The following is a 22903-nucleotide window of genomic DNA, read 5'->3' on the forward strand; positions in this document are numbered from 1 at the left end:
TACGGAATCGGAGCAAGGAGGTGTTAAGTAGTCACATATGTTGGACAAAGTTTCATACTGGCATTTCATTTGTGTTTCACCCAGAAGTGTAAACAAAAGTTTTATCCAAATATTTTTGATCATCAGAAAGCATGCCAACAAGAGGAAAGTGAAACCAGTCGCTTTTTCTCATCTGTGATTTCCTCACGAAATACCAAATATTAGTTTATTAGATCTTAGATTTTGCACATTGGCAGAGGCCATTTGTAATGCTGATGCAGCTGTGTAGAGTATTTCTATTCCGGGTGTCAGTAGTCACTAAAAGTGATCTTTTAAGCTAAGCATGAAATATGTAGAAGTTCAAACAATTTAAGGATGATCAACCAGCAAGACTCACCTCTGTTTCTGCAGTTTTCAGTGAGCAAGTAAAGCTGCTTGAGTAGTTATGCCCATCTGGTTTAACAGTATTGCTGCACATCAGGAAACACACAGTGATCACACCACTAACAGGCACTCTGACTTATTTCCTGCTTGTCTTCCCTGCTAAATAGGGCCAACGTGTTTCTAATACAGGCATGAAATTTTCTGATCAGTTGTGATATATGCCATTTTTCTCAGATGACCTCATGATGAGAATGAGGACCCAAGCACACACAAAATGGTGTGAAGGTGTATGTTAAAAAAAAAAGCTAGCCTTTATTATTGGCTTTACACAACACTACAAAGTAATGAGACATGAAACATGAAGGAAACACAGATGGAGATGAAGAACAGAGGTAAACACACATAACAAATATGCACAAAGGGAAAATGAGGAAATGGGTAGGAGACAAAGCTGACACAAATCAGACACGAGCAGGAAGAAGCAAAACAATACACTGATGCAGGGCACAGGACTATCAAAGTAAAATAAGGACAAACATCAAACCAGGGACACTAGACACAACACAAGAAACAAGAGATGCAGAGAGAACACCTAAACACTGGAAATAATTAACAAATAACCAGGAAACAAGTTAAAATTGTGAATATTAATAAACACAAACATAACCACGGAGTCACTAGACTCCAGACCATAACAGTTTGATGTTATCTTCTATTTTAACTGCATCAGTCAGCCATCTAAACCACCCACACCAGCCCCATCTTCATCTTCATCTTGATCCTTATATCTGTCTTTTTTTACTAAAACACACGTTTTGCAGGATGTTGCTGGCACAGCAGTGGCAGAGGCCCCTCTGGCTTTTGGATGAGATTTAAAGTCAGTGTCATAGATGTCAGTCTTCATGAAGATCTATATGAGAGTTAAATCAATACATACACACGCCCACATAGACAGCATCAGTGTTACTGTTGCTATTTTGCTACTGTGGCCGATCAGCTCACAGTGTCACCCTGTATATTATCTCTTCCTCGTTCTGTTGCACTGGTGTTAGGTACTAACATGCAAGTTAGTACCTAACACCAGTGCAGTAATTAACCATTGCAGGTTGATTACTGGTGGTTCCTCTCTCTGCTATAATTGAACTGGTCTCCTGTGCTCATTGATTCATTCATTGGTCTTTCCTGGAGTTTGCTGCTCACACTGGACAAGCAGTTGACCAATTTACTTGTCACCTTGCAATGCAGTAGTCTTCAGGGGTTACCTGAGTTTAATGACTGATTGACTACACCCAGTGAGTTTTGGATAAAGGTGTCTAAGGCTACGGTCCCACTGCAGGTCATAATGCTTAATTCCGTTTCTTTGATCGAATCCGATTTTTTTTGTCCGGTTGTTCACACTACGAATAAAATGTGACACCAAAACGCACTCTAGTGTGAACTGTTCACGGCCCTCAAAGCAAAAGAAGTCATCACACACAACATGCTTAGACCCAGACCAAACAGTATTGTTTGACTGATGGCCCTTAACCCTTTAAGACCTAGCATAGAACCAAGTCCACCAGAGCTTATATTATATTTTGACATGCTGTGGAGCCATTTTTGGGAGCATTTCAAGTTGCTATACATCAATACAACCATTATAGCCCAAATTTTAATAATATGTCTGTCACGGTTCTGGGTCAGTTTCGATTTTTAGTTTATTTTTGAATGATTGGTTTGGTTTTGGGCGCTATGAGTATTATTATTATAATGATGATGATGATGATTAGAATTCTATGTTTCTGTTTATTCATGTTTAAGGATTTGTTCTCGGTTGTATCTCACGTTTAGTTTAGTTCAGGTTCCATGTGTCATTCTCTGTCTGTCTGTCTCTCAGTGTCAGGTGTGCGTCTTGGTGTAGTGTTCTCGTTTCCTGTTTTATTGTGAAGGTCTGCATCTCATGCGAGTGTGTTCAGTTTTACCTCTGTCTCGTCTTGTTGATTATTCCCAGCTGTGTCCACCACCTGTGTGTAATTCCCCTGTGTTTCTCTGTGTGTATTTAAGTCGTGTCCTCTGTCATTGTAGTTGCTGCTCCATCTGTGTATCCACCATGTTTCATCCATGTGTTCCCTGCTGTCTACCATCGTCTGCCTCTGCTCGCCGTCCTTCATGTTCTGGTTTCTGCGCTGTAGTTCAGTTGTTTTCCAGTATAGTTTGTCTTCGTTTGCCACTTTCCCTTTGCCGTTTATTCAATAAACCACCTTCACACCTTCACGACTGCCTGCATTTGGACCCTCCTTCATTTCTTCCACATGGCTCTTCTCACTCGCCGTGACAGTACGGACCAGCCAGATATGGATCCAGCGGCAGTCACCCCACCCACGGAGCTTCGGAATTTCATAACGGACTCAGCTTCAAAATTAATCAACCTGTGGTTAGAGCATGAGGGAGAAACGTTTCTCTACATTCTGGAAGCCAGGCTACAACAGCTTATTTCCGATTATCCCTGGCTATTGGACTCACTGCACCCGCTGGTACAAAACTTCATCCTTCACCCCCCCGCCGCTACCGCTCGCCCGCTCGTTTCCACGGAGTACGTGCCGTCCGAACAGCCGGATGAGGGATTATCCGGCCCGTCGGAGCCGTCTCCGAAAAGAAAGCGACGTTCCCGCCGTCGGCGTAGCACCCCACAGCCGGATGTCGGGACATGTAAGCCACCGGCAGTGGTGAGTGAGAGGGACACTGTTTCTGCGTTGCCAGAAACAAGGACGATTTATTCATTTTTCACTATCTCACTATCATTTTCAGTGGAAACACAGAAAATGATAGTGGTTTTTCTATGGCCGCTGCTTCAAAGACTGTTTCTTCTGCCCTCAGTTCAGTCGCCACTAGCTCAGCAGCCTACTCACTCATTCATTCAGTCTTCATCCTCACCGCTGCATTACAAGCAGGGAACACGCTTCATACAAACGTTTGCTGGTTCTCTTAAGCTGGACATCTCTGAGACAATTGCTCCCTCTAGGGCCTCCCCAGAGGCTGAGTGTCGCTCACCAGCCAACTCCACCAGTGACAATGTATGCATTAAGTGCACAGTAATTACATAAATTGCAAAAAAGTGCAATAAACTACAAAACAATTGAAAATCGTTTTTGTTTTTTTAACATATATTTCTAATAGAGAAATTTAAGAGGCTTAACCCTCAAAACTGTAAATACAAAAAAGTTGCACAAAATAGTTTCCCACCACAGGAAATTTATTTTGAGTGTCTTCATAGTTTTATTTTTGAAATACACCATTTTTATATACTGCAGGAAAAACGAAAATAAATATTATAATGCAGATTTGCAGAAATGCAGCATATGCATCAAAACAAACTATTTCCAGCAGTGCAATATGAGTCCTAAGCATCCCAGAAACAACACAGAAAGTCATGAAGTCAAAGATAACTTTTAAAAACACCAGTATAGGCCCTGAGGCCCTGATGGTAAAAAACTACATTTTAGTGAAAATGACGTCACTTCCAGTTTCGGGCAGGTAATGGCGGATATGCGATAGTTCACGCTGGCGTCTAGTCCAATGTAGGAAGTGTTATGAACAGCTGATCGGATCGGCAAAGTGTGTTTCTGGAATATTGTGTTTTTGTTGCTGCAAGTGCTTTTTATGCAGTTTTTGCAAAGCTATATGTGGAAGGAAACTGTGACCGAGGACAAGCTGATGGCATAAGATGTAAGTACAACTCCTCTGGTTTCATATGCAAAAAAAAAATATTGCGCTAGCTTACGTGGTTGCAGAGCTACCGGGATTTAAAAATAGCTACGCAAAACGGAGCGTGCCCGCTCCGACCGGCTTTAAAGGGCTAATATGAAGACTTGTTTCGGACTTTACGTTTCCCAATTTTGTTTTAAGTTATAAATTTACTTTGTTATTTACGAATGGCCTTATAATTATCCTTATTGCTGTTTTAGAGGAGCGGTGCTTCAAAGGATAGTTGCAGATTTCTGTCAGAATCTACAGATTATACAGTACAAATAAAATGTTCACGTTTCTTGAGCTTTGTCTTTCCATCAGTTTCACTGACATCTACACTGAATGGCCAGGAAATGTTCACGATGTCTTCTCCGGCGCTGATAATTGGCATCTGTCTTGTGTCAGTGACGTAAAAGACGGATTTATGACCTGACTGTAACCAACTTTAAGGTATAAAGGTGAATTACACCACAATAACTACTTGGACCCGTAATCAGGCCCTGGCCAGTATCACAAGACACCAAATTCGTTTGGAGCTAAAGTATTGAGCAGCAATAATGACCTGGACACAATGGTAACTTTTGAGTATCCTCTCTTGTAAAATGATAAATGGCCTGTATTTATATAGCGCTTTTTTAGTCCCTAAGGACCCCAAAGCGCTTTACACAACCAGTCATACGCACACACATTCACACACTGGTGATGGCAGCTTGTATTGTTACAAGGTATAACAGATATTTGTCCAATTTGTACAGCAAAAGTATAAAACAAAATAGTGTGCACACTTAAACAAAATAAAAGTACTCATTGGGGCCCTTTAAGAATTTAGAGTTAAGTTGGCAACTTTAAAGTTCCTTCTGAGTGTAATTGGAATGTATGAGTGTGTGGGTGTGTATCTTCTATGGGGTGGATCGTCCTCAAAGTGGTTGGCTCGCCATCTGTCACACCCAGCCTCCTCAGATGGAAGTTGCCTTTCTTGGACGTCTGGGTCAATAATGAAATTCCCCCTTGTGGGACTAATAAAGGTATATCAAATCAAATAACGGGTGAGTCATTTTCAATCAAGGCTGTTTGGTTCTTGGCCTGCATGACACTGGCTTTTGTAGAGGCTCACTGCTTTCCTCCACAGGTAGGTAGCCACATGGTAGCAGTCATGTCTATAAAACTTCCTCTCCTGGTTTCTCCTGGTTTCAAAATAAAGGTGTTGCACTGAAGTCGTTTATCACGTAAAAAATATTTTTAGTTTATAATAATTTGATAAATAATAAAATATTAATAAAAACTGGAGGTTTTTTTAGAACTTAGATTTTAAGCTATTTATGCCTTTTTTGCTGCTCTTTTTTTAACTTATTCCTTTAAACTGTATTTATTATTTTTAAAATATATTGGTTATTGCACTGTAGAGGCTGGTGAGGAATAGTATTTCGTTTCAGGCTGTGTAACACGAAATGACAATAACCAATAAAGTCTTGAGAGCTGCCATCATTGTTCCAGCAGGAGGCAGTAAAACACCAAACTGCACCTGTTGTGCTGAAAAGGTGTGAGCATGTGCAGTAACCCAGTAAGTTACCTGAATATCTCTCTCTCTCTCACACACACACACACACACACACACACACACAGTACTGATACTAATGACTCGCTCTCACATCTATTTGGGTTTAATGTCAGGGTATATTTGTGGATGAAAGTTTTGGTAGGACACATGATGTGGACAGTCTGGTAATCCCAGAATATTTTAATGTAAGAAAACTCCAGACAGCTCTGGAGAAAGTTTCAGAGTAAAAGCCCTGGAGTGTTTTACATGTTATTCTGTTGGATTAAATCTGACGGAGCTGATTCATAAACACTTCACTGCCAGGTATCAGGTGACCTGCAGAGACTGATCCTACAAACACTCAGAAACAGAGTAAACCAAACTGCACCACAGTGATCAGACGAAACCTTCCTGACATGAACACAGCTCCTCAGTAAAAACTGTGAACCAGCAGAGAGACTACACCCAGCACCATACACCACCTCTCTGACACAGTACACCCTCGGGCAGGTGGTGTCCCCATAAACAGTGTGAGAAGCTCTGATTATTTACTATGTTCAAACAAACTGAGTGTCCACAAACGTCTGAGCTCACAGTGAGAGCTGCTGGCACAGTTTGGAGGTGTTCTGCCCCCTGCTGGACACACAGAGCTACAACATGAGGATCAGAGGAGGCTGGTGCTGCTTCACCTTTAGACACAAGAAGGAGGTCAAAAAATGTAAAGACAGAGATTTTTTTTAAACCTGTAAAAGGGGAAATCCTGATGAACCAATCCACAGCCAGAGAAGAAGACTAACTCTGTGCTGCTCCAATCAGGAATCAGCTCTGTTACTGTGTGAGTGTGTAAAGTCACAGAGTAGCTGGTTTCAAATGTATCTATAAAGTTTATTTCTTTGGACTTTGTTCACTTAGCGCCACCTGGAGGACAGTCAGCTCCCTGCAGCAGCTCTGGAGGACTGTTAACTGATGAAGAGCTCGGACTGCACAGCCTGCTTCATCACCGACTTCTTTAAATAAACATGACCACGATCAGTCGCAGCACCTCAGACAAACACTTGTTACACAGCAGCCGCCTTCACACTGACTGAGCTCCATCACAGCTTCAGAGCTCAGCTTACTAAAGTCAAAGTTTATTTCCTCTCAGGTTTCTTACTTTCAGTAAAGTTTCACTGTTAGAGCCCTGACCAGCATCCTGCAGCATCTGGAGCAGCTGTGTGGTGCTGTCATGGCAACAAGGATCCAAATCTGTGGGATGTTTCCAGCAGGGGTTATAACCTGCAGCCAGCAAGGTGTGCCTAATAAAGTGGCAGTGTCTCTGTCACAGTGCAGCACCATCAGAAAACGGTGGTTTAAATCTCTGTTACAGGAAACCTGAAGAGTTAAAACACAAGAGAAGAAAATCTAAACGTTACACAAAGAACATAAAAGAACTAAACTTCATAAAAACGTCACAAATGATGCTTTAAATGAAAAATAAATCCCTGTAAATAATTCAACAGGTCACATGTTAGAACCACCTTAACTAAACTCTGTAGCCGGTCACTGTGGTTTGTCCCAGCAGCTCTTAGGAAACAAACTGCTAACTTCAGTGTCAGCACACACTGTTAGTAAACTATGCAACACTGGATTCAGGTTTCAGTTGTGTTAAGTTGTGAAGTTGTGATTAAAGTCTTCTTACTGACACAGGTAGGATGGTCAGGCGTCCTCTGTTCCTTCACCGTTCATGAACTGTCACTTATAAAATGCTGCCAAACATCAACTACACTCAATAACTAAACGTGTGCAGGTTAAAGTGATGGACGCCCAGATCTGCACTCCAAATACAAACAGACTAAAGGTGTTTCCTCCAGAAACAAAGACAATATTTACAAAGGTCTCACAGGTAAATTGTGAGCGATCACAGCAGCATCTCATCCTGACTAACAGCTTTTAGATGCAGGGAGAGCGTCGTGGTTCAGAGGTGGTTCAGCAGATGATGAAGGCCTTTCTGTTGCATTGTGTAGTGCTGTGGAGGCCATGATGGTCGACTGGGTCTGCTTCTACTGAACTCACAAACACTTCTGAGGGATTTACACCTGAAGCCTCATTGAATGTGAGTCAGAAACAAACGGCTCAGCTGTGATTAATGGATGTTTCCCTGCATTTCTATTTTCACACAGTTCATTTCTTACAGCAGGAAAACTGAACAGAATGTATGTAAGAGGTCAGAGTGAGGATGATGTCACTTAATACAGGAAATACATGTTTGTCTGTTTTGATGATGAAGGACTTCTTCAGCTCTGTAAACAGCTACACTTGAGAGGACAGAGGTGATTTCATGGATCAATAACAATGTGTTTATCAGCTTTCATCATCGCAGTGCAGACATGACGTCAGATCTATCAGAGTGAAGGCCGTCTCTCTGATGACGTCACAGAGCAGAGTCCTTCTGTCCAATAAAGGATCTCAGATCAGCTGCTGCCATCTTGTGGCCACAGTTGGTTACTGTCTCTGAAAGTTGTCTCATGTTTCCTGTTGTCCTGCTAACAAAGGCTGGAGCTCATCATGCTGAGAGGGCAGCAGCATTTTGTGGCTCTTCACACATGTTCATTATATTCTGATGATCCTGGATGGAGACAAACTACAGATAAGTGTGTTCAGCCCAACTAGTTTATCTCATTACAGCAGTTTGATGTTTCCCTTTGAATCCCCCTGAAGATCCTGACAGTGAAGCACGTACATAATACTCCAGCCTTTCAACTCTGAGCTTATTTAGTTCTATTAATACACTGAAATCTCATTTGTGTCATGAAGAAAGTCTTTAATCAAACAGAATTCAAAGATCAGAAACATTTCATATATGGAGTTAAACATGAATCATTGTTTCAACAACATATTTATTGTTGTCATAAACAGACAAGAAGACAACAACAAACTGCTCCTCCCATTCAACACATGTCAGTCCATATCCCAGCAAACTAAATCATCTCCATTTACACATCAAATAGAAACATGAATCACTTGTAATGATTAGAAACTTGATAGAACTTCAAATCTAGTTTGGGGAGTCATTCAGTGAGAAACAGTGAAATGATTTTCCATGTGAAAAGGTGGACAGCAGAAACAGAAAGAAACAGTGAAACTAAAAGAGAAACAAAGAGCTTAGGAACAACGAGGCAGCAGGAGGACAGCTGCAGTTTAACAGCTTCAACTCACTGACAGGAAACAACATTAGAAACATCATCATCCTCAACTCATCTGCTGCACTGACACTGACACCTTCAACGGACACACCTTCAGTTTATCAACAGTCCATATGTATGGAAACATCCTGTGAGTGAAAGTGTGTGTGAAGGTGTGTATGTGTGTGTTAGTATCAGGATCAGAGAATGACAGCTTTCCTCTGTTCCAGTCCAGATTCACTCTGATCCTCTGGAGCTTCTTCTGGACTGAGAGAGCAGTGAGAGGAGCTGATGGTGACAGTGTGTAGTATTCACCTTTATGTAACAATATTCTCCATAATCCAGACTGTATGCGTCCCTTCCTCTTCACAGACTCTGCTAACACACCCAGTGTCCACCCTGCACTGTCTCCAACCTCAACATCCCAGCTGTGAGTCCCTGAGTTAAAGCCCTCAGAGCCCAGGACAGAGCCGTAATAATCAAACCTCTCTGGATTATCAGGAAGCTGCTGCTTCTCTCCTCCTAGTCTCACACTGGTCAGATCTTCAGATAGGATGAGGTTTGGATGAACAGTATTTGGGTCCAGAATGAGAGGAGTGTAGGAGACCATGTCCTTCATGTTGTTCCAGATGTTGAAGGTCAGGTTGCCCAGGTGTTTGGCCTGGTCTATCAGAGCTCCTGAGGGCAGCTGTGGATCATCCAGCAGGGGGCAGCGCTGGACTCTTTCCACTGCAGCCTTGTAGTTGTGCAGGAATGAGACGTCTTCAGCTCTCAGCTCCTCCTCTGTGGCTCTGACTGTGTCTGAAAGAGCTGCTATCTCTCTGCTCAGAGCCTCCATCTTCTCCTTCATCATCCCACTCTTCTGCTCCTCTTCCTCCCTCAGTGCAGCCAGCCTGGCCTCCTCTTCCTCTGCTAGAAACTGGTGAAGCTTCTTAAACTGCTCCTTAATCTGCCTCTCTGTGTGTCGGGCCTGGACCTTAATGTGTTCTGCTGTTTGATCAAACTTCACTTGAACTTCTTCACAAACCTTTAACTTCTTCTTTAAGGGCTCCAGAGTTTCCTGAAGTTCCTTCTTGTGTTGTTGTGCAGCTTCATCGATGGGTCTGAATCTGTGATTGGTGTGTTTTTCTGAGTCTCTGCAGACGACACACACTGGCTGCTGATGGTCCAGACAGAAGAGTTTGAGTTTCTCAGAGTGCAGACTGCAGAGAGCCTCTGAAGCTCTCTGATCTCTCTCCTGTAAGAACGACTCACACAGGTTCCTTAAAGCCAGACATAAAGGTGGATCATCCCTTGAAGATCTTCTCTTACAAACTGGACACTCGTGTGTTGGTCTCTCTCTCCACCATCTCTTCAGACAGTCTTTACAGAAGCTGTGGCTACATGACAGAATAACAGGATCTCTGAAGACCTCCTGACAGACCGGACAGCAGAGATCCTCCTCTGATCTGGAAGCCATTGAGTCTGTGAGTGAAGCTGAAAACAGCAGACAGGAAGTACAGTCAGTCCTGGCTCCCCTCCCTCCTCTACCACCTTCACTGAAACTTCCTTTGAGTCGTGTTTTTGCTCAAACTCACATTCAGTGTGTGGAGCGTCAGCAGCTTGAAGCAGCAGTGTTGGAGTTTTCCACTTTTCTCTCCTGTAGCTGGACTCACTCAGAGGAAGCTGCTAGTTTGGTCTGAGCTCAGTCTGATCGTCTGTGCGTCTCTCTTTACTGAGGACGAAGAACTTCCTGTTTCCTGGTTTGTCACATTTGAGTGACGTGAGGGGAGGAGAAAATGTTGCTGTTTGACTTTTAACTAAGGTGTGTTTCAATCCTGCCTGCAGCTCAAAAGCTGTAAAACAGGTTTTGTGTCTTTTCACCTCCACAGGTCACAACATGAAACCTGTTGTGAAGTTTATAAAATAAAGTGTCACTCGGTGGTGCAGCTGTTTGTCAGCTTCTATTTTAGACTTTGTTCTGGTTCTTGTTCAGGTTCCCAGCAGTGGGAGTGTAATGCAGTCACACACACACAGGTGGTGTTAAGGTGGATTCACTTTGTTACAGACAGTGGTGTTATTTCCTGTAACTAAGGGTGTGTTTCACTCCAAAGTTCAGACATTAACCTGCCAGAAGTTGTAAAAGTTACTGATAAAGAGCTTTTATCTCATTTCACATGGAGGTCAGAGCATGAAACCTGTGATGCAGCAGTTTGAGAAAAATTGCTGCTGATATAAAATATTTGTTGCAGTTTTACAAAATATATAAAAGAGCAGAAAGAAAAGAAATAAGTGTAAACAGTGCAGCAAAATGCATGTTTTGTGAAAGCCAAAAACTGCGCTTCCTCCACTTCCATAACATTGATTCATTTATGTTGAATTCTCTCGCAGCTGCTCTATTCCCATGTTGTTGCACTGTATTAATAACTAACCTCGTATTGTGGATGAATAATCTCAGTTGTTCTCCAGACTGAAGTTTGGCCCGTGTCTAGAGAATAGAATAGAATAGAATGCCTTTATTGTCACTATACAGTTGTACAATGAGATACAGAGCATCTCCTACTCAGTGTAAACATACTGGGGGGAGGGGGGGGGGTACAATTCTACAGCGCTATGTACATATGGACAGTATTAACAAAGGGAAAAAACACAAATTTTAATACATAAAAATATTAATTTCACAGTACTTGATACAGTTATAGATCCAGAGGGCAGATTCTTAATCATTAAACTATCTATACTTGATAAAAAGCTATGTATTGCAAGTGTATATGGTCCAAATGTTGATGATATCTCATTCTTTCACAGTTTTTTCAGTGCACTCTCTGAACACTTAGATGGCACACTTGTTCTTGGAGGCGACCTCAACCTTGGACTAAATGAAGACATGGATAGGCTCAATACAGCGGGAACTCCGCGTAATTGGCAGTCCATAAATATAATCAAACAGTATATGAGCGACTTTGGTCTTTGCCATGCATGGCGCTCCCTTCACCCCACCAGTAAGGAATATACTTTTTTCTCACATATTCACCACAAATAAACCCATCTAAAAAAGAAATTGATCAGTTTTTGGACAACATAACTCTTCCAAAATTATTAGACACTCAAGCAATGGCACTGGATTCACCACTGACACCAGGTGAACTCCAGGAAGCCCTGATAAGTATGCCCAATAATAAGGCTCCAGGTCCAGACGGCTTTCCTGCAGAATTCTACAAAGAATTCTGGTCGATTCTAGCACCAGTTTTCTACAGAACGTTGTTGGAAATTAAAGAAAAGGGCAGACTTCCATCAAATATGAATTCTGCAAACATTAATCTCCTGCTAAAACCAGGCAAAGACCCTGTATATCCCTCAAGCTATCGTCCAATATCCCTTATAAATGTAGACCTTAAAATAATCTGCAAAGCTCTCTCAAAGAGACTGGAGAAAATAACCCCCCTCTTAATTCATCCGGACCAAACTGGTTTCATAAAAGGTAGGCACTCATCAACAAATACACGTAGATTACTTAATTTGATAGACTACTCATACAGTAAAAACCTAGAAACTACAATATTCTCTTTAGACGCAGAAAAAGCATTTGACAGAATTAACTGGAAATTTCTATTTGCAACTTTACACAAATTTGGTTTTGGATCCTCTTTCATAAACTGGTTAAAAATATTATATAATTCCCCAACAGCTTGTGTTAGAACAAATGACCAGACATCCTCCAGCTTCTGTCTCTTGAGGGGCACCAGGCAGGGATGCCCACTCTCCCCTTCACTGTTTGCAATTTTTATTGAACCACTAGCAGCAGGAATTAGACAGAATTCAGTAATTAAGGGCATAAAATGCAAGAACGTGGAACATAAAATCAGCCTTTATGCGGATGATGTGTTACTCTTTCTCCAAAATTCACAAACCAATATCTCTGGGGTGATTGAATTGATAAACTCTTTTGCAAGAATATCAGATTACTCAATTAACTGGTCAAAATCTACAGTAAATGGCCTGTAAATGGCCTGTATTTATATAGCGCTTTACTAGTCCCTAAGGACCCCAAAGCGCTTTACATATCCAGTCATCCACCCATTCACACACACATTCACACACAGTTCTACCGATTAATTGCTCCCTCCATAATTCCTCTTCTACACCACTGCAATCGGGAAATATAAAATATTTAGGTATTAATGTTTCTCCCAAGCTTGCAGATCTAACTAAATTAAACCATATCCCACTTTTAAAGAAGGTAGAAGATGATCTGGCTAGATGGAAATGTCTACCCATATCACTCATGGGAAGGGTTGCCGCTATAAAAATGATGGTCTTACCAAAAATAAATTATTTATTCTCAATGATCCCAACTAAACCGCCACAAGATTGGTTCAGATCGCTAGATTCATGTATGTCCAAATTCCTTTGGAAAAATAAACCCCCACGTATAAGCTTAAAACACTACAAAAGACCAAGGATAAAGGAGGACTAGAACTGCCTAACTTTCAGCACTACTTCTTAGCCAACAGGCTTCAGTTTATCTCAGGATGGCTAAAACATACCCTCTTAGATGAACCTTGGCTAGATGTAGAACAAGCACTTTGCAATAATCTAGAGATCTCAGACCTACCATTTATCAGCTCAAACATCCAACGACATGAATGCTTTAAAAGCATCAACATCAGCTCTTCTCTGACAGCATGGTGGGAGTTTCTAAAATTCATTAATCCCATGCAAACGTACACCTATCTGGAACAACCCTGACATATTACAAAACAATAATATGATAAACTTTTCAGATTGGAGTGGTAAAGGAATCAAATATTTAGAACATATACTAGAAGGAACAGAATTTATCTCATTTGACAGACTAGTTACACAATATGGGATCAACAAGAAAAGATTTTTTAGAATATCAACAAATTAAATCCATAGTAAAAAAGACATTTAAACCGGGTCAAGTTGAACTACAAACACCACCAAGTGTGGTTCAGTTTCTTACTCTTAAAACCTCCAAATTACTATCCAAAATATACAGAATGCTTTCTAAAACAGATGAATCAATATCACTTCCTATTGCAAAATGGGAAGCGGATTTATCAGTTAATTTACACCTAAACTTCTGGTCTCAGATTTGCTTAAAAACCTTTCATCTAATTAGAAATCCCAGTCTTCAAATAATTCAATACAAATTATTACATAGACTGCACTATACAGGTCATCGGATGTTCAAGCTGGGCTTTACGTCTACCAACAACTGCTCACACTGCCAAACCAATTCACCGGACAATTATATCCACGCTCTTTGGTTCTGTCCACCAGTTGAGAAGTTTTGGCGCGAGATATGTGAAGACTTATCGAAGTGTCTGAAATGTAACATTCCAACTTCCCTCTTAGTGTGTTTGTTGGGCCGCTTAGATAATGTCACTTCAGAAAAGAATATCGCCCATATGGTTTTCACTGCCCTATGCATAGCCAAGAAAACTGTCCTCATGAACTGGAAAAATAAAAATAATCTTAATTCTAACCAATATAGAAATTATCTACTAGATTACATTAGTCTTGATACAGCCTCTGCCACCACATCAGATCAATTGCTCTGGGCTCCTTTGATCAGCTCCATCACCTAGTGGGGGTGGGGGGTCATAGTTTGGTCCCGCCTTCACTGTTGTGATTGGTGTGGGGGTAGGGACAGGCTTAGGGCGTCGGGGGGTTCCCCGGAGGCATCTTCCTTGGGGGGCTCAACCCGGGGTAGCGGTCATGTCTGGTTAGGGGCTCTGTTGGCTCTCAGGTGACTGTTTCCTCGCGGCTGCGTGCAGCGGGGCTAGGGGAGGGTCTGTGCTGACGGACGTGGGTTACTGACCTGGTAGCCTGGCTGCCCCTGGGTGGGTCCGGGATGGGCGTGAGGTTCTGGGGGCAGTCCGTCTCTGGGCTGGGGCCCGGGCCGGGCCTCGGGGGCTTGGGTCCTGGTTGATGTGTTGCCGGGGTTGTGGGCGGGTGGGTGCATGGGGGCCCAGCCCTGGAGCAGGGTGCCGCCGGTGCATCGAGCCACCTGGGGGGCTCTTCAACTGGTGGGGGAGATTGTCACATCTTGCAGGAGCTTTCCTCTCCTCGGGAGCTCTCTCTGCAGGAGGGGGAGATACAGGAGAGGTGGAGGAAGATCTCAGCCTGGGTGTTTATTGTCTTATGTAGTCTGGAAGATGAGTGGATGGTGGGGTGGGTGCAGTTTTCTCTGTGGTGGGGTTGGGTGGACTGTCCCGGGCTCTGTGGGGCCGGGAGGCGCTGCTGCACTGGGCCCGGTCTGGATGGGCCTGGGCCCCCTTTCCCTGGCGGGTCGCGGAGTATGGGGGTGCCTACTGGGGTCAGCGGGGGAGCTGGCCCCAGGGAGGGGTCACTTGCCCCTCCCTTCCTTCCCTCCCATCTCCAGCTGCCTCCCTCTTCCCGCTCCACCACAACCACCCACACATGCAGGACCTTGGAGTAGGGGTATGTCACCAGGGTGCAGAGGAGGCTACCCCCCCCCCCCTCCCCTCTGTCCCCTTCTGGCTGCCTCTGCCTCAATTTTATCCCACAACTTAGACATTCACATTACTCACACTCTCATTACACATACATATAGGATCTTGGGGGTGGGCACGATACACGGAATCCAAAGTACCATCAGGGTGTACACCCCATCCCTGGCATCGTTGCCCACCTCTCAGTTTTAAATACACGTAGACATTGAGGGCTTTCAGGAGGGACTATGCGCTTACCTGCTGCTCTCTGGCAGGTAGCTCCATGCCCTCCTGGGTTTTAAATGCACCTTAGAACACACATGCATCAACACTACAATGAGCGGGTGGAGGGAGGTTTGGAGTCTTCTCTCACCCCCATTCTCTGCGACCTGCTGGAGCGGGGGGGCTATGAGGAGGAGTTGGCCGTCCGACTGCGGTCTGGAGTGTGGGGCCTCCCTGCTGCTGCGGAGTCGGGACGGTCTGCCTCCCCCCACCGCAGGGAAAAGGGTTGAGTGTGGAGTAAGTGCACATGAGAGCATGAGGGTGGGAATGGATGTTTGTGTCTGTGTGTGCCTGTATGTCTGTGTCTATATGTCAGGTTGGGTGTCAGGCGCCACCTCTCTGGGGACATCTTAGGCCCTCCAAGGTTTGGAGGCCTATCTCCTCCTACCACCACTTCCCCTGCCAGTGGCGGACTCCCTCAGACATCGGTGCGTTGGTGGTTCTTTGTGTCCGGGGATGGGCGTCCAGGTACACGCCGGCTCACTCCTTGGTGGCTGCTTATCGGGGCCTGGAGCCTGAGGCTCGCTCGGGCCACTTCGGAGGTGGGGTGCCCCCGGCCTCTCGGCCTGGGGCTCGGTCACTCAGGCACGGCTGGCTGCCGGCGGAGCTCACGGGCGCGTCACTGCAACACCCCTGGCTTCTGCTCCGCGGCTGCTGAGTGAGCCCTCATCTGGGACTCTCCTCAGCTCTTTCTGGGACAGTGGCGCGGCTGCCCCTCTGTTGGTCTTCCTTGGTCTCTTGTGTTCTGGGGGCCTCTGGATGTCTGGAGTTTTGATCTCCTCCATACCTGCTTCATGCCCTGGAGGACGGGGCTGTGGCCCCCTCCCACACCCTCTAGCAGATCATTACATGAAGGAACCTTTTAAAATAACAAGCGCGTCCATGCTCACAGGTGTACACACGGGTGATCACACCGACAAACTACACCCTTTTTGGCTCCTACCTCAAAGCACACTGTGTTCTGTTGATCTTATGTGCTGCACAATAATGTTTAATATTTAGTATTTACTGTCATATTCCCATATATCATTGTGACGCCTTGATATTCCCCCGGATAAGCTGGAGGAGGTGGCTGGGGAGAGGGAGGTCTGGGCCTCTTTGCTTAGGCTGCTGCCCCCGCGACCCGGCCTCGGATAAAGCGGATGAAGATGGATGCTGTTTATTCTAATACTCTTGTTCTCTTCTGCTTGTTTTCTTTTTTCTTTCTCAGCAGGTGATCCAGGTGATTGATATATGCATTTTTTATTTCTTTTTTTTTTTCTCTGCTCATTCTGTTGGTTTTTGTCTTTTGCCCTTCTCCCCTGTCCCTCTTCTCAGCTGTTTCTCTTTCCCTCTTTCTTTCTCCCCTTCTTTCCCCCAGTCAAGTCTGTCCCGTATTCAGTAAGTGAAAATAAAATAAACAATAAAAGGTGAATCAAATGGACCATTACTGCAAGGCTGGGATGGTCAATTTGGTAAAGTAAATCCGTTGGGCATCTTTCTTTGCCTTTAGACAATAATTCTGATGGCAAAAGAGCCAAACTGGACAGGCAAAAAAAAAAAAAAAAAAAAAAAAAAGGGAAAAACCTATATATATATATATATAAAATGTACAATATATATATAACAATGTATAGCAATGTATAGCATCCTGCTATGCGATTGCATTTGTCCCTGACCACCAGAACCCCTCACGTTAACTTTTATCGAGTGGAAGAAAAGTTGGCTTTCATCCAGCTTCACTGTGCTAATGTTATGCTAACATAGCATAACATTAGCACATATGATGTCACTAGTGTGCACCACTGCCCTCTCTGTGATTTATGGGAGCAACGTGCTTGCATGCGAATACATGGAGAGAGACGGACTTTATATGTTTTACCCCTCCAGAAACCCTTTGCAATGCTACGGGTTGTATGAACACTGTCTGTCATGCTTGATAAGCAGCAGCCATTCAACTATGGCGCTATTTTTGTGCCACTATTCTGAACGCACGTAAAAAAAAAAATTGAGCGCACATAAAAAAAAGTTTGTGTTGCATTTTGAGGAGAAATTTATTTTGAGCGAAGAGAAGCTGAATTTGAGTGAACAAACTTCATTGCTGCATGCAAAAAATGTATTTCAGTGTTTGCTATTATCCACACACACACAACAGCCCCTCTCGCTCAGTTTTTGTATTTGTGATGGCTCGCAATGTGTTGCGCACGCTCTCAACATTTCTGCCCGTGCACGCTCAACTCTTTCTGTACACCGTTATATTTGTGCCACAAAACCAGCCAATCACAGACTTGGATGCAAAAAATCTGATTTGCTGTTCTGGTCTCCAATCAGCTCGAAATGACGAAATGCAATATCCCAAAATGCATTTCGTCCAAAACTCAAACGAGGCAGTGGCGGAGTTTGAAATATTACTCTTTCTGAGTCACAAAATAAACTTTTAAGATATTTTCATGCGAGATTAGTGCTGTGTAAACTTCAAATATCTGCTCGATTCATCAGACATCACATATTTCCATAAGTGCTCTAACGTTTTCGGAGATGGCTGTTAAGGGGGGGGCACGGTATGAAAAGAAAAAAAAAGAATGCTTGGACACTGCTAGCATAATGGACAGGTTTTTGACGGGGCTCCCACACAAACGCAAACCGATGAAACGTCGCCAAATAAGTTTCCAAACCGACTGCCTTCCAAGTCAAAGACTAGAGAATATGATGAAGCATATCCTCCCTGGCTTCACCTGCACAAGTGCCAAGATATGTCCGTGAAGGTTCTCAGTCATCCAGGTCATCGTAGTCTAAGGAACTTGGAAAGAATAGCGTCAGTTCTAAGGTCAAATGGTGTAGAGTCCCAGATTTAAACCCTGTGGCAGTGTCCTCCCATAGAGGGACAAAGGACCCCCTGATGATCCTCTACCTAATCACATGAGCCGAGGTGTGAAAACGGGTGTGGGTCACAATCAGCCAGGGTTTCAGCTGAGCTCACCCTATTATGAGATTTCCTGAGGTCAGATGGCCCATGGTGTGAGTGGGCATTAAGGCGTCTGGGAAGGTGTTTGGGGGGGGGGGGGGGGGGGGTGTTTAAGTGGTGGGGGGGGCACAAACATTTTTCTTGTAAAACAAAGGGGGTCCAAGCAAAAGAAGTTTGGGAGCCACTGAACTACGATGACCTAAGACTATGTTAAGCAAAAGGATGGAGGCTGAAGACTGGTGAGTGTCTGAACCACTATTCTCTCAGAGAGCATGATCACCTTACATGATATCCTGGGTCGCCCATGCCCTGGCATTTGTATTGTACTTTATAAAGCTCCAATTGTGATACCAGTTACGTCTTGGAACTTCTTGTTGGTACACTGAGCTACTAGTTATTTCAAGGTTAGTCCACATGTTGGGTGTCAAAAAATCCATAAGGTCCACATCCTATTCATGGAACCGCCTCCACTGGGGTTACTCGGATTGTAGCATTCAAACAGCGAGCTGTTCTCATCCCTTGTCCATGAATGCCTACTTGCTTTTTTTTTCTGTTTTTGCTATTTTTATGATAACACGATATACAAAATACACACTGTATATATGTACTCAGGTCTGGGGCCTGGATGGACCAGTTAGAGACCACTCACTGGACACCAGTGCTTGGACAGGTAGACTCCTTCAGTGAGCCAAAGACAGTAAACTTGCAGATCAGTAAACCCAAATCCAGAACCATGGGTTGTGTGTTTTGTTTAAATCAATACAAATGATAGAATGAAGAAAAGTTAATAAACGCATTAGATCGATCACATTTAAACTCATAAAAAGGGTTTTGGGGACAGTTTTATATTGATGAAAGGACATATTGTAGTGGACTCAATAATTCCTCCATTTTGTTCATTCCTAAATGTTGACTTCCCCAGTTTATGAGAAAAAAATATCACATAAGCTGACCCACAATGTCACAGTACCATGAATAAAACGGCTTCCTCCCTCAGTTTCAAATGAAAACTTTTGTGAAAGTGTGCAGTTTGGTACAGCACTCTGTCTATGAAACATCAGCCTAGTGTTAAAAATGAAACATCACTGAGCTGCACTTGTGGTACTTTGATGTAATGTTTAGGTTTATTAGTTGTTTATCTCATAACCAGAAGTCCTCGTTATGTCCTGCAGAAGTTCTCTGATGACTCTGCAATAGTCGGCCTCATCACTGATGGGGACGACAAGGAGTACAGAGGACTGACTCAAGACTTTGTGGACTGGTGCCAGCTGAACTACCTCCAGATCAACGCCAGTAAAACCAAGGAGCTGGTGATAGACTTCCGCAGGCACAAACATCCTTTACATTACAGATGTAATATTATCTACAGTTACTCTTAGTACCATTGATATTAAGTTAGACTCTTTTTCTCCAATTGATCTTTCTGAGTTAACTTCAATAATTACTTCCTCCAAACCATCAACGTGTCTTTTAGACCCCATTCCTACAAAACTGCTCAAAGAAGTCCTGCCATTAATTAATTCTTCAATCTTAAATATGATCAACCTATCTCTAATAATCGGCTATGTACCACAGGCCTTCAAGCTGGCTGTAGTTAAACCTTTACTCAAAAAGCCATCTCTAGACCCAGCAGTCTTAGCTAATTATAGGCCAATCTCCAGCCTTCCTTTCATATCAAAAATCCTTGAAAGAGTAGTTGTCAAACAGCTAACAGATCATCTGCAGAGGAATGGTTTATTTGAAGAGTTTCAGTCAGGTTTCAGAGCTCAGCACAGCACAGAAACAGCTTTAGTGAAGGTTACAAATGATCTTCTTATGGCCTCTGACAGTGGACTCATCTCTGTGCTTGTCCTGCTAGACCTCAGTGCAGCGTTCGATACTGTTGATCATAATATCCTATTAGAGCGATTAGAACATGCTGTAGGTATTACAAGTACTGCGCTGCAGTGGTTTGTATCATATCTATCCAATAGACTCCAATTCGTTCATGTAAATGGAGAGTCCTCTTCACACACTGAGGTTAATTATGGAGTTCCACAGGGTTCAGTGCTAGGACCAATTCTGTTTACATTATACATGCTTCCCTTAGGCAGTATCATTAGAAGACATAGCATACATTTTCACTGCTATGCAGATGACACCCAGCTCTATCTGTCCATGAAGCCAGATAACACACACCAATTAGTTAAACTGCAGGAATGTCTTAAAGACATAAAGACCTGGATGGCCGCTAACTTTCTGCTTCTTAATTCAGATAAAACTGAGGTTATTGTACTCGGCCCTGAAAATCTTAGAAATATGGTATCTAATCAGATTCTTACTCTGGATGGCATTACCTTGGCCTCCAGTAACGCGGTGAGGAACCTTGGAGTCATTTTTGACCAGGACATGTCCTTCAACGCACATATTAAACAAATATGTAAGACTGCTTTCTTCCATTTGCGCAACATCTCTAAAATTAGAAATATCCTGTCTCAGAGTGACGCTGAAAAACTAGTTCATGCATTTATTACTTCCAGGCTGGACTACTGTAATTCATTATTATCAGGATGTCCAAAAAACTCACTGAAAAGCCTTCAGCTAATCCAAAATGCTGCAGCAAGAGTCCTGACAGGGACTAGAAAGAGAGAGCATATTTCTCCTGTTTTGGCTTCCCTTCATTGGCTTCCTGTTAAATCCAGAATTGAATTCAAAATCCTGCTCCTCACATACAAGGTCTTAAATAATCAGGCCCCATCTTATCTTAATGACCTTGTAGTACCATATCACCCTATTAGAGCGCTCCGCTCTCGCTCTGCAGGCCTACTTGTTGTTCCTAGAGTATTTAAAAGTAGAATGGGAGGGAGAGCCTTCAGTTTTCAGGCCCCTCTTCTGTGGAACCAGCTTCCAGTTTGGATTCGGGAGACAGACACTATCTCTACTTTTAAGATTAGGCTTAAAACTTTCCTTTTTTCTAAAGCATATAGTTAGGGCTGGACCAGGTGACCCTGAATCCTCCCTTAGTTATGCTGCAATAGATGTAGGCTGCCGGGGGATTCCCATGATGCATTGAGTTTTTCCTTTCCAGTCACCTTTCTCACTCACTATGTATTAATAGACCTCTCTGCATTGAATCATATCTGTTATTAACCTCTGTCTCTCTTCCACAGCATGTCTTTATCCTGTCTTCCTTCTCTCACCCCAACCGGTCGCAGCAGATGGCCGCCCCTCCCTGAGCCTGGTTCTGCCGGAGGTTTCTTCCTGTTAAAAGGGAGTTTTTCCTTCCCACTGTCGCCAAAGTGCTTGCTCATAGGGGGTCATATGATTGTTGGGTTTTTCTCTGTATCTATGAAGCGCCTTGAGGCGACTTTTGTTGTGATTTGGCGCTATATAAATAAAATTGAATTGAATTGAATTGAATTGAACATCCTCCACTGCAACCACTGAACATCCAAGGTATGGACATTGAGGCTGTGGACAGCTACAGGTACCTTGGTGTTCATCTGAACAACAAACTGGACTGGACTCATAACTCAGACGCCCTCTACAGGAAAGGGCAGAGCAGGCTGTACCTGCTGTGGAGACTCAGGTCGTTTGGAGTGGAGGGCCCACTCCTGAAGACCTTCTATGACTCTGTGGTGGCCTCAGCCATCTTCTATGGTGTGGTCTGCCTGGGCGGCAGCATCTCTGCTGGGGACAAGAAGAGACTGAACAGGCTGATCAGAAGGGCCAGCTCTGTTCTAGGATGCCCTCTGAACCCAGTGGAGGTGGTGAGTGACAGGAGAATGGTGGCTAAGATGTCATCCCTGTTGGATAACATCTCCCACCCCATGCAGCAGACTCTGACAGCACTGAGCAGCTCCTTCAGTGCGAGACTGCAGCACCCACGTTGTGGGACAGAGAGATTTTGCAGGTCTACCCACTGCTGTCAGACTCCACAACAAAGACTTTTGCAGCTGATCAAACCCTCACACGTGAAATAAGACTGCTATATGTGCAATTCTTGTACAATTCATCTTCTGACGAAGTTGTATTTTTGTATTTTCTTACTCAGTTGTATGTAGTATTTGTATTTCTATTTTATTCTATTGTATATATTATTCTATTTTATTCTGTTGTATATAGTATTTTATTTTATTCTATTGTATTTTATTGCATTCCAGTGTTTTCTAATTTCTGCTACATAACTTTGCACTTTTGCTGTAACAAAACAAATTTCCCACCTGTGGGACTAATAAAGGTCATCTTATCTTATCTCTCATCTTATCTTAACCAGGCAGCTACTGACATATATGACTTGATTCTTTTTTATTTATATATTTTACATCTTTTATTATTTATTCTATTTATTGTCCAATTCTTCACTTAAACTCATCTAACCACGTTCTCCTAACACAAAACATCAAGCCATTTCTCTTCTTCTTTTCTCTTTTACTCAGTAGAGTGTGAA

The 22903-nt window shown here is 43.3% G+C and overlaps 2 protein-coding genes across 2 annotated transcripts in view; both read right to left on the bottom strand.

The window, feature by feature from the left end:
- Nucleotides 1–22903, bottom strand: part of LOC146578426 (T-cell surface protein tactile-like) — a 553052-nt gene that overhangs the window by 220656 nt on the left and 309493 nt on the right. The gene's annotated exons all lie outside the window — the stretch shown is intronic.
- Nucleotides 8414–10495, bottom strand: LOC146578446 (nuclear factor 7, ovary-like). Its single transcript, XM_085268684.1, has 2 exons — nt 10365–10495; nt 8414–10263 (listed from the first exon to the last, which is right to left on the bottom strand). The coding sequence occupies exon 2, from the start codon at nt 10244–10246 to the stop codon at nt 8855–8857; it is 1392 nt and encodes a 463-aa protein (XP_085124810.1). The 5' UTR covers nt 10247–10263; nt 10365–10495; the 3' UTR covers nt 8414–8854.

This window comes from Mchenga conophoros, linkage group LG3 (genome assembly GCF_057382185.1).
Source record: "Mchenga conophoros isolate Kocher_MC1m ecotype Shallow Benthic linkage group LG3, M_conophoros_male_GT1.1, whole genome shotgun sequence".
Lineage (NCBI taxonomy): Eukaryota > Metazoa > Chordata > Actinopteri > Cichliformes > Cichlidae > Mchenga > Mchenga conophoros.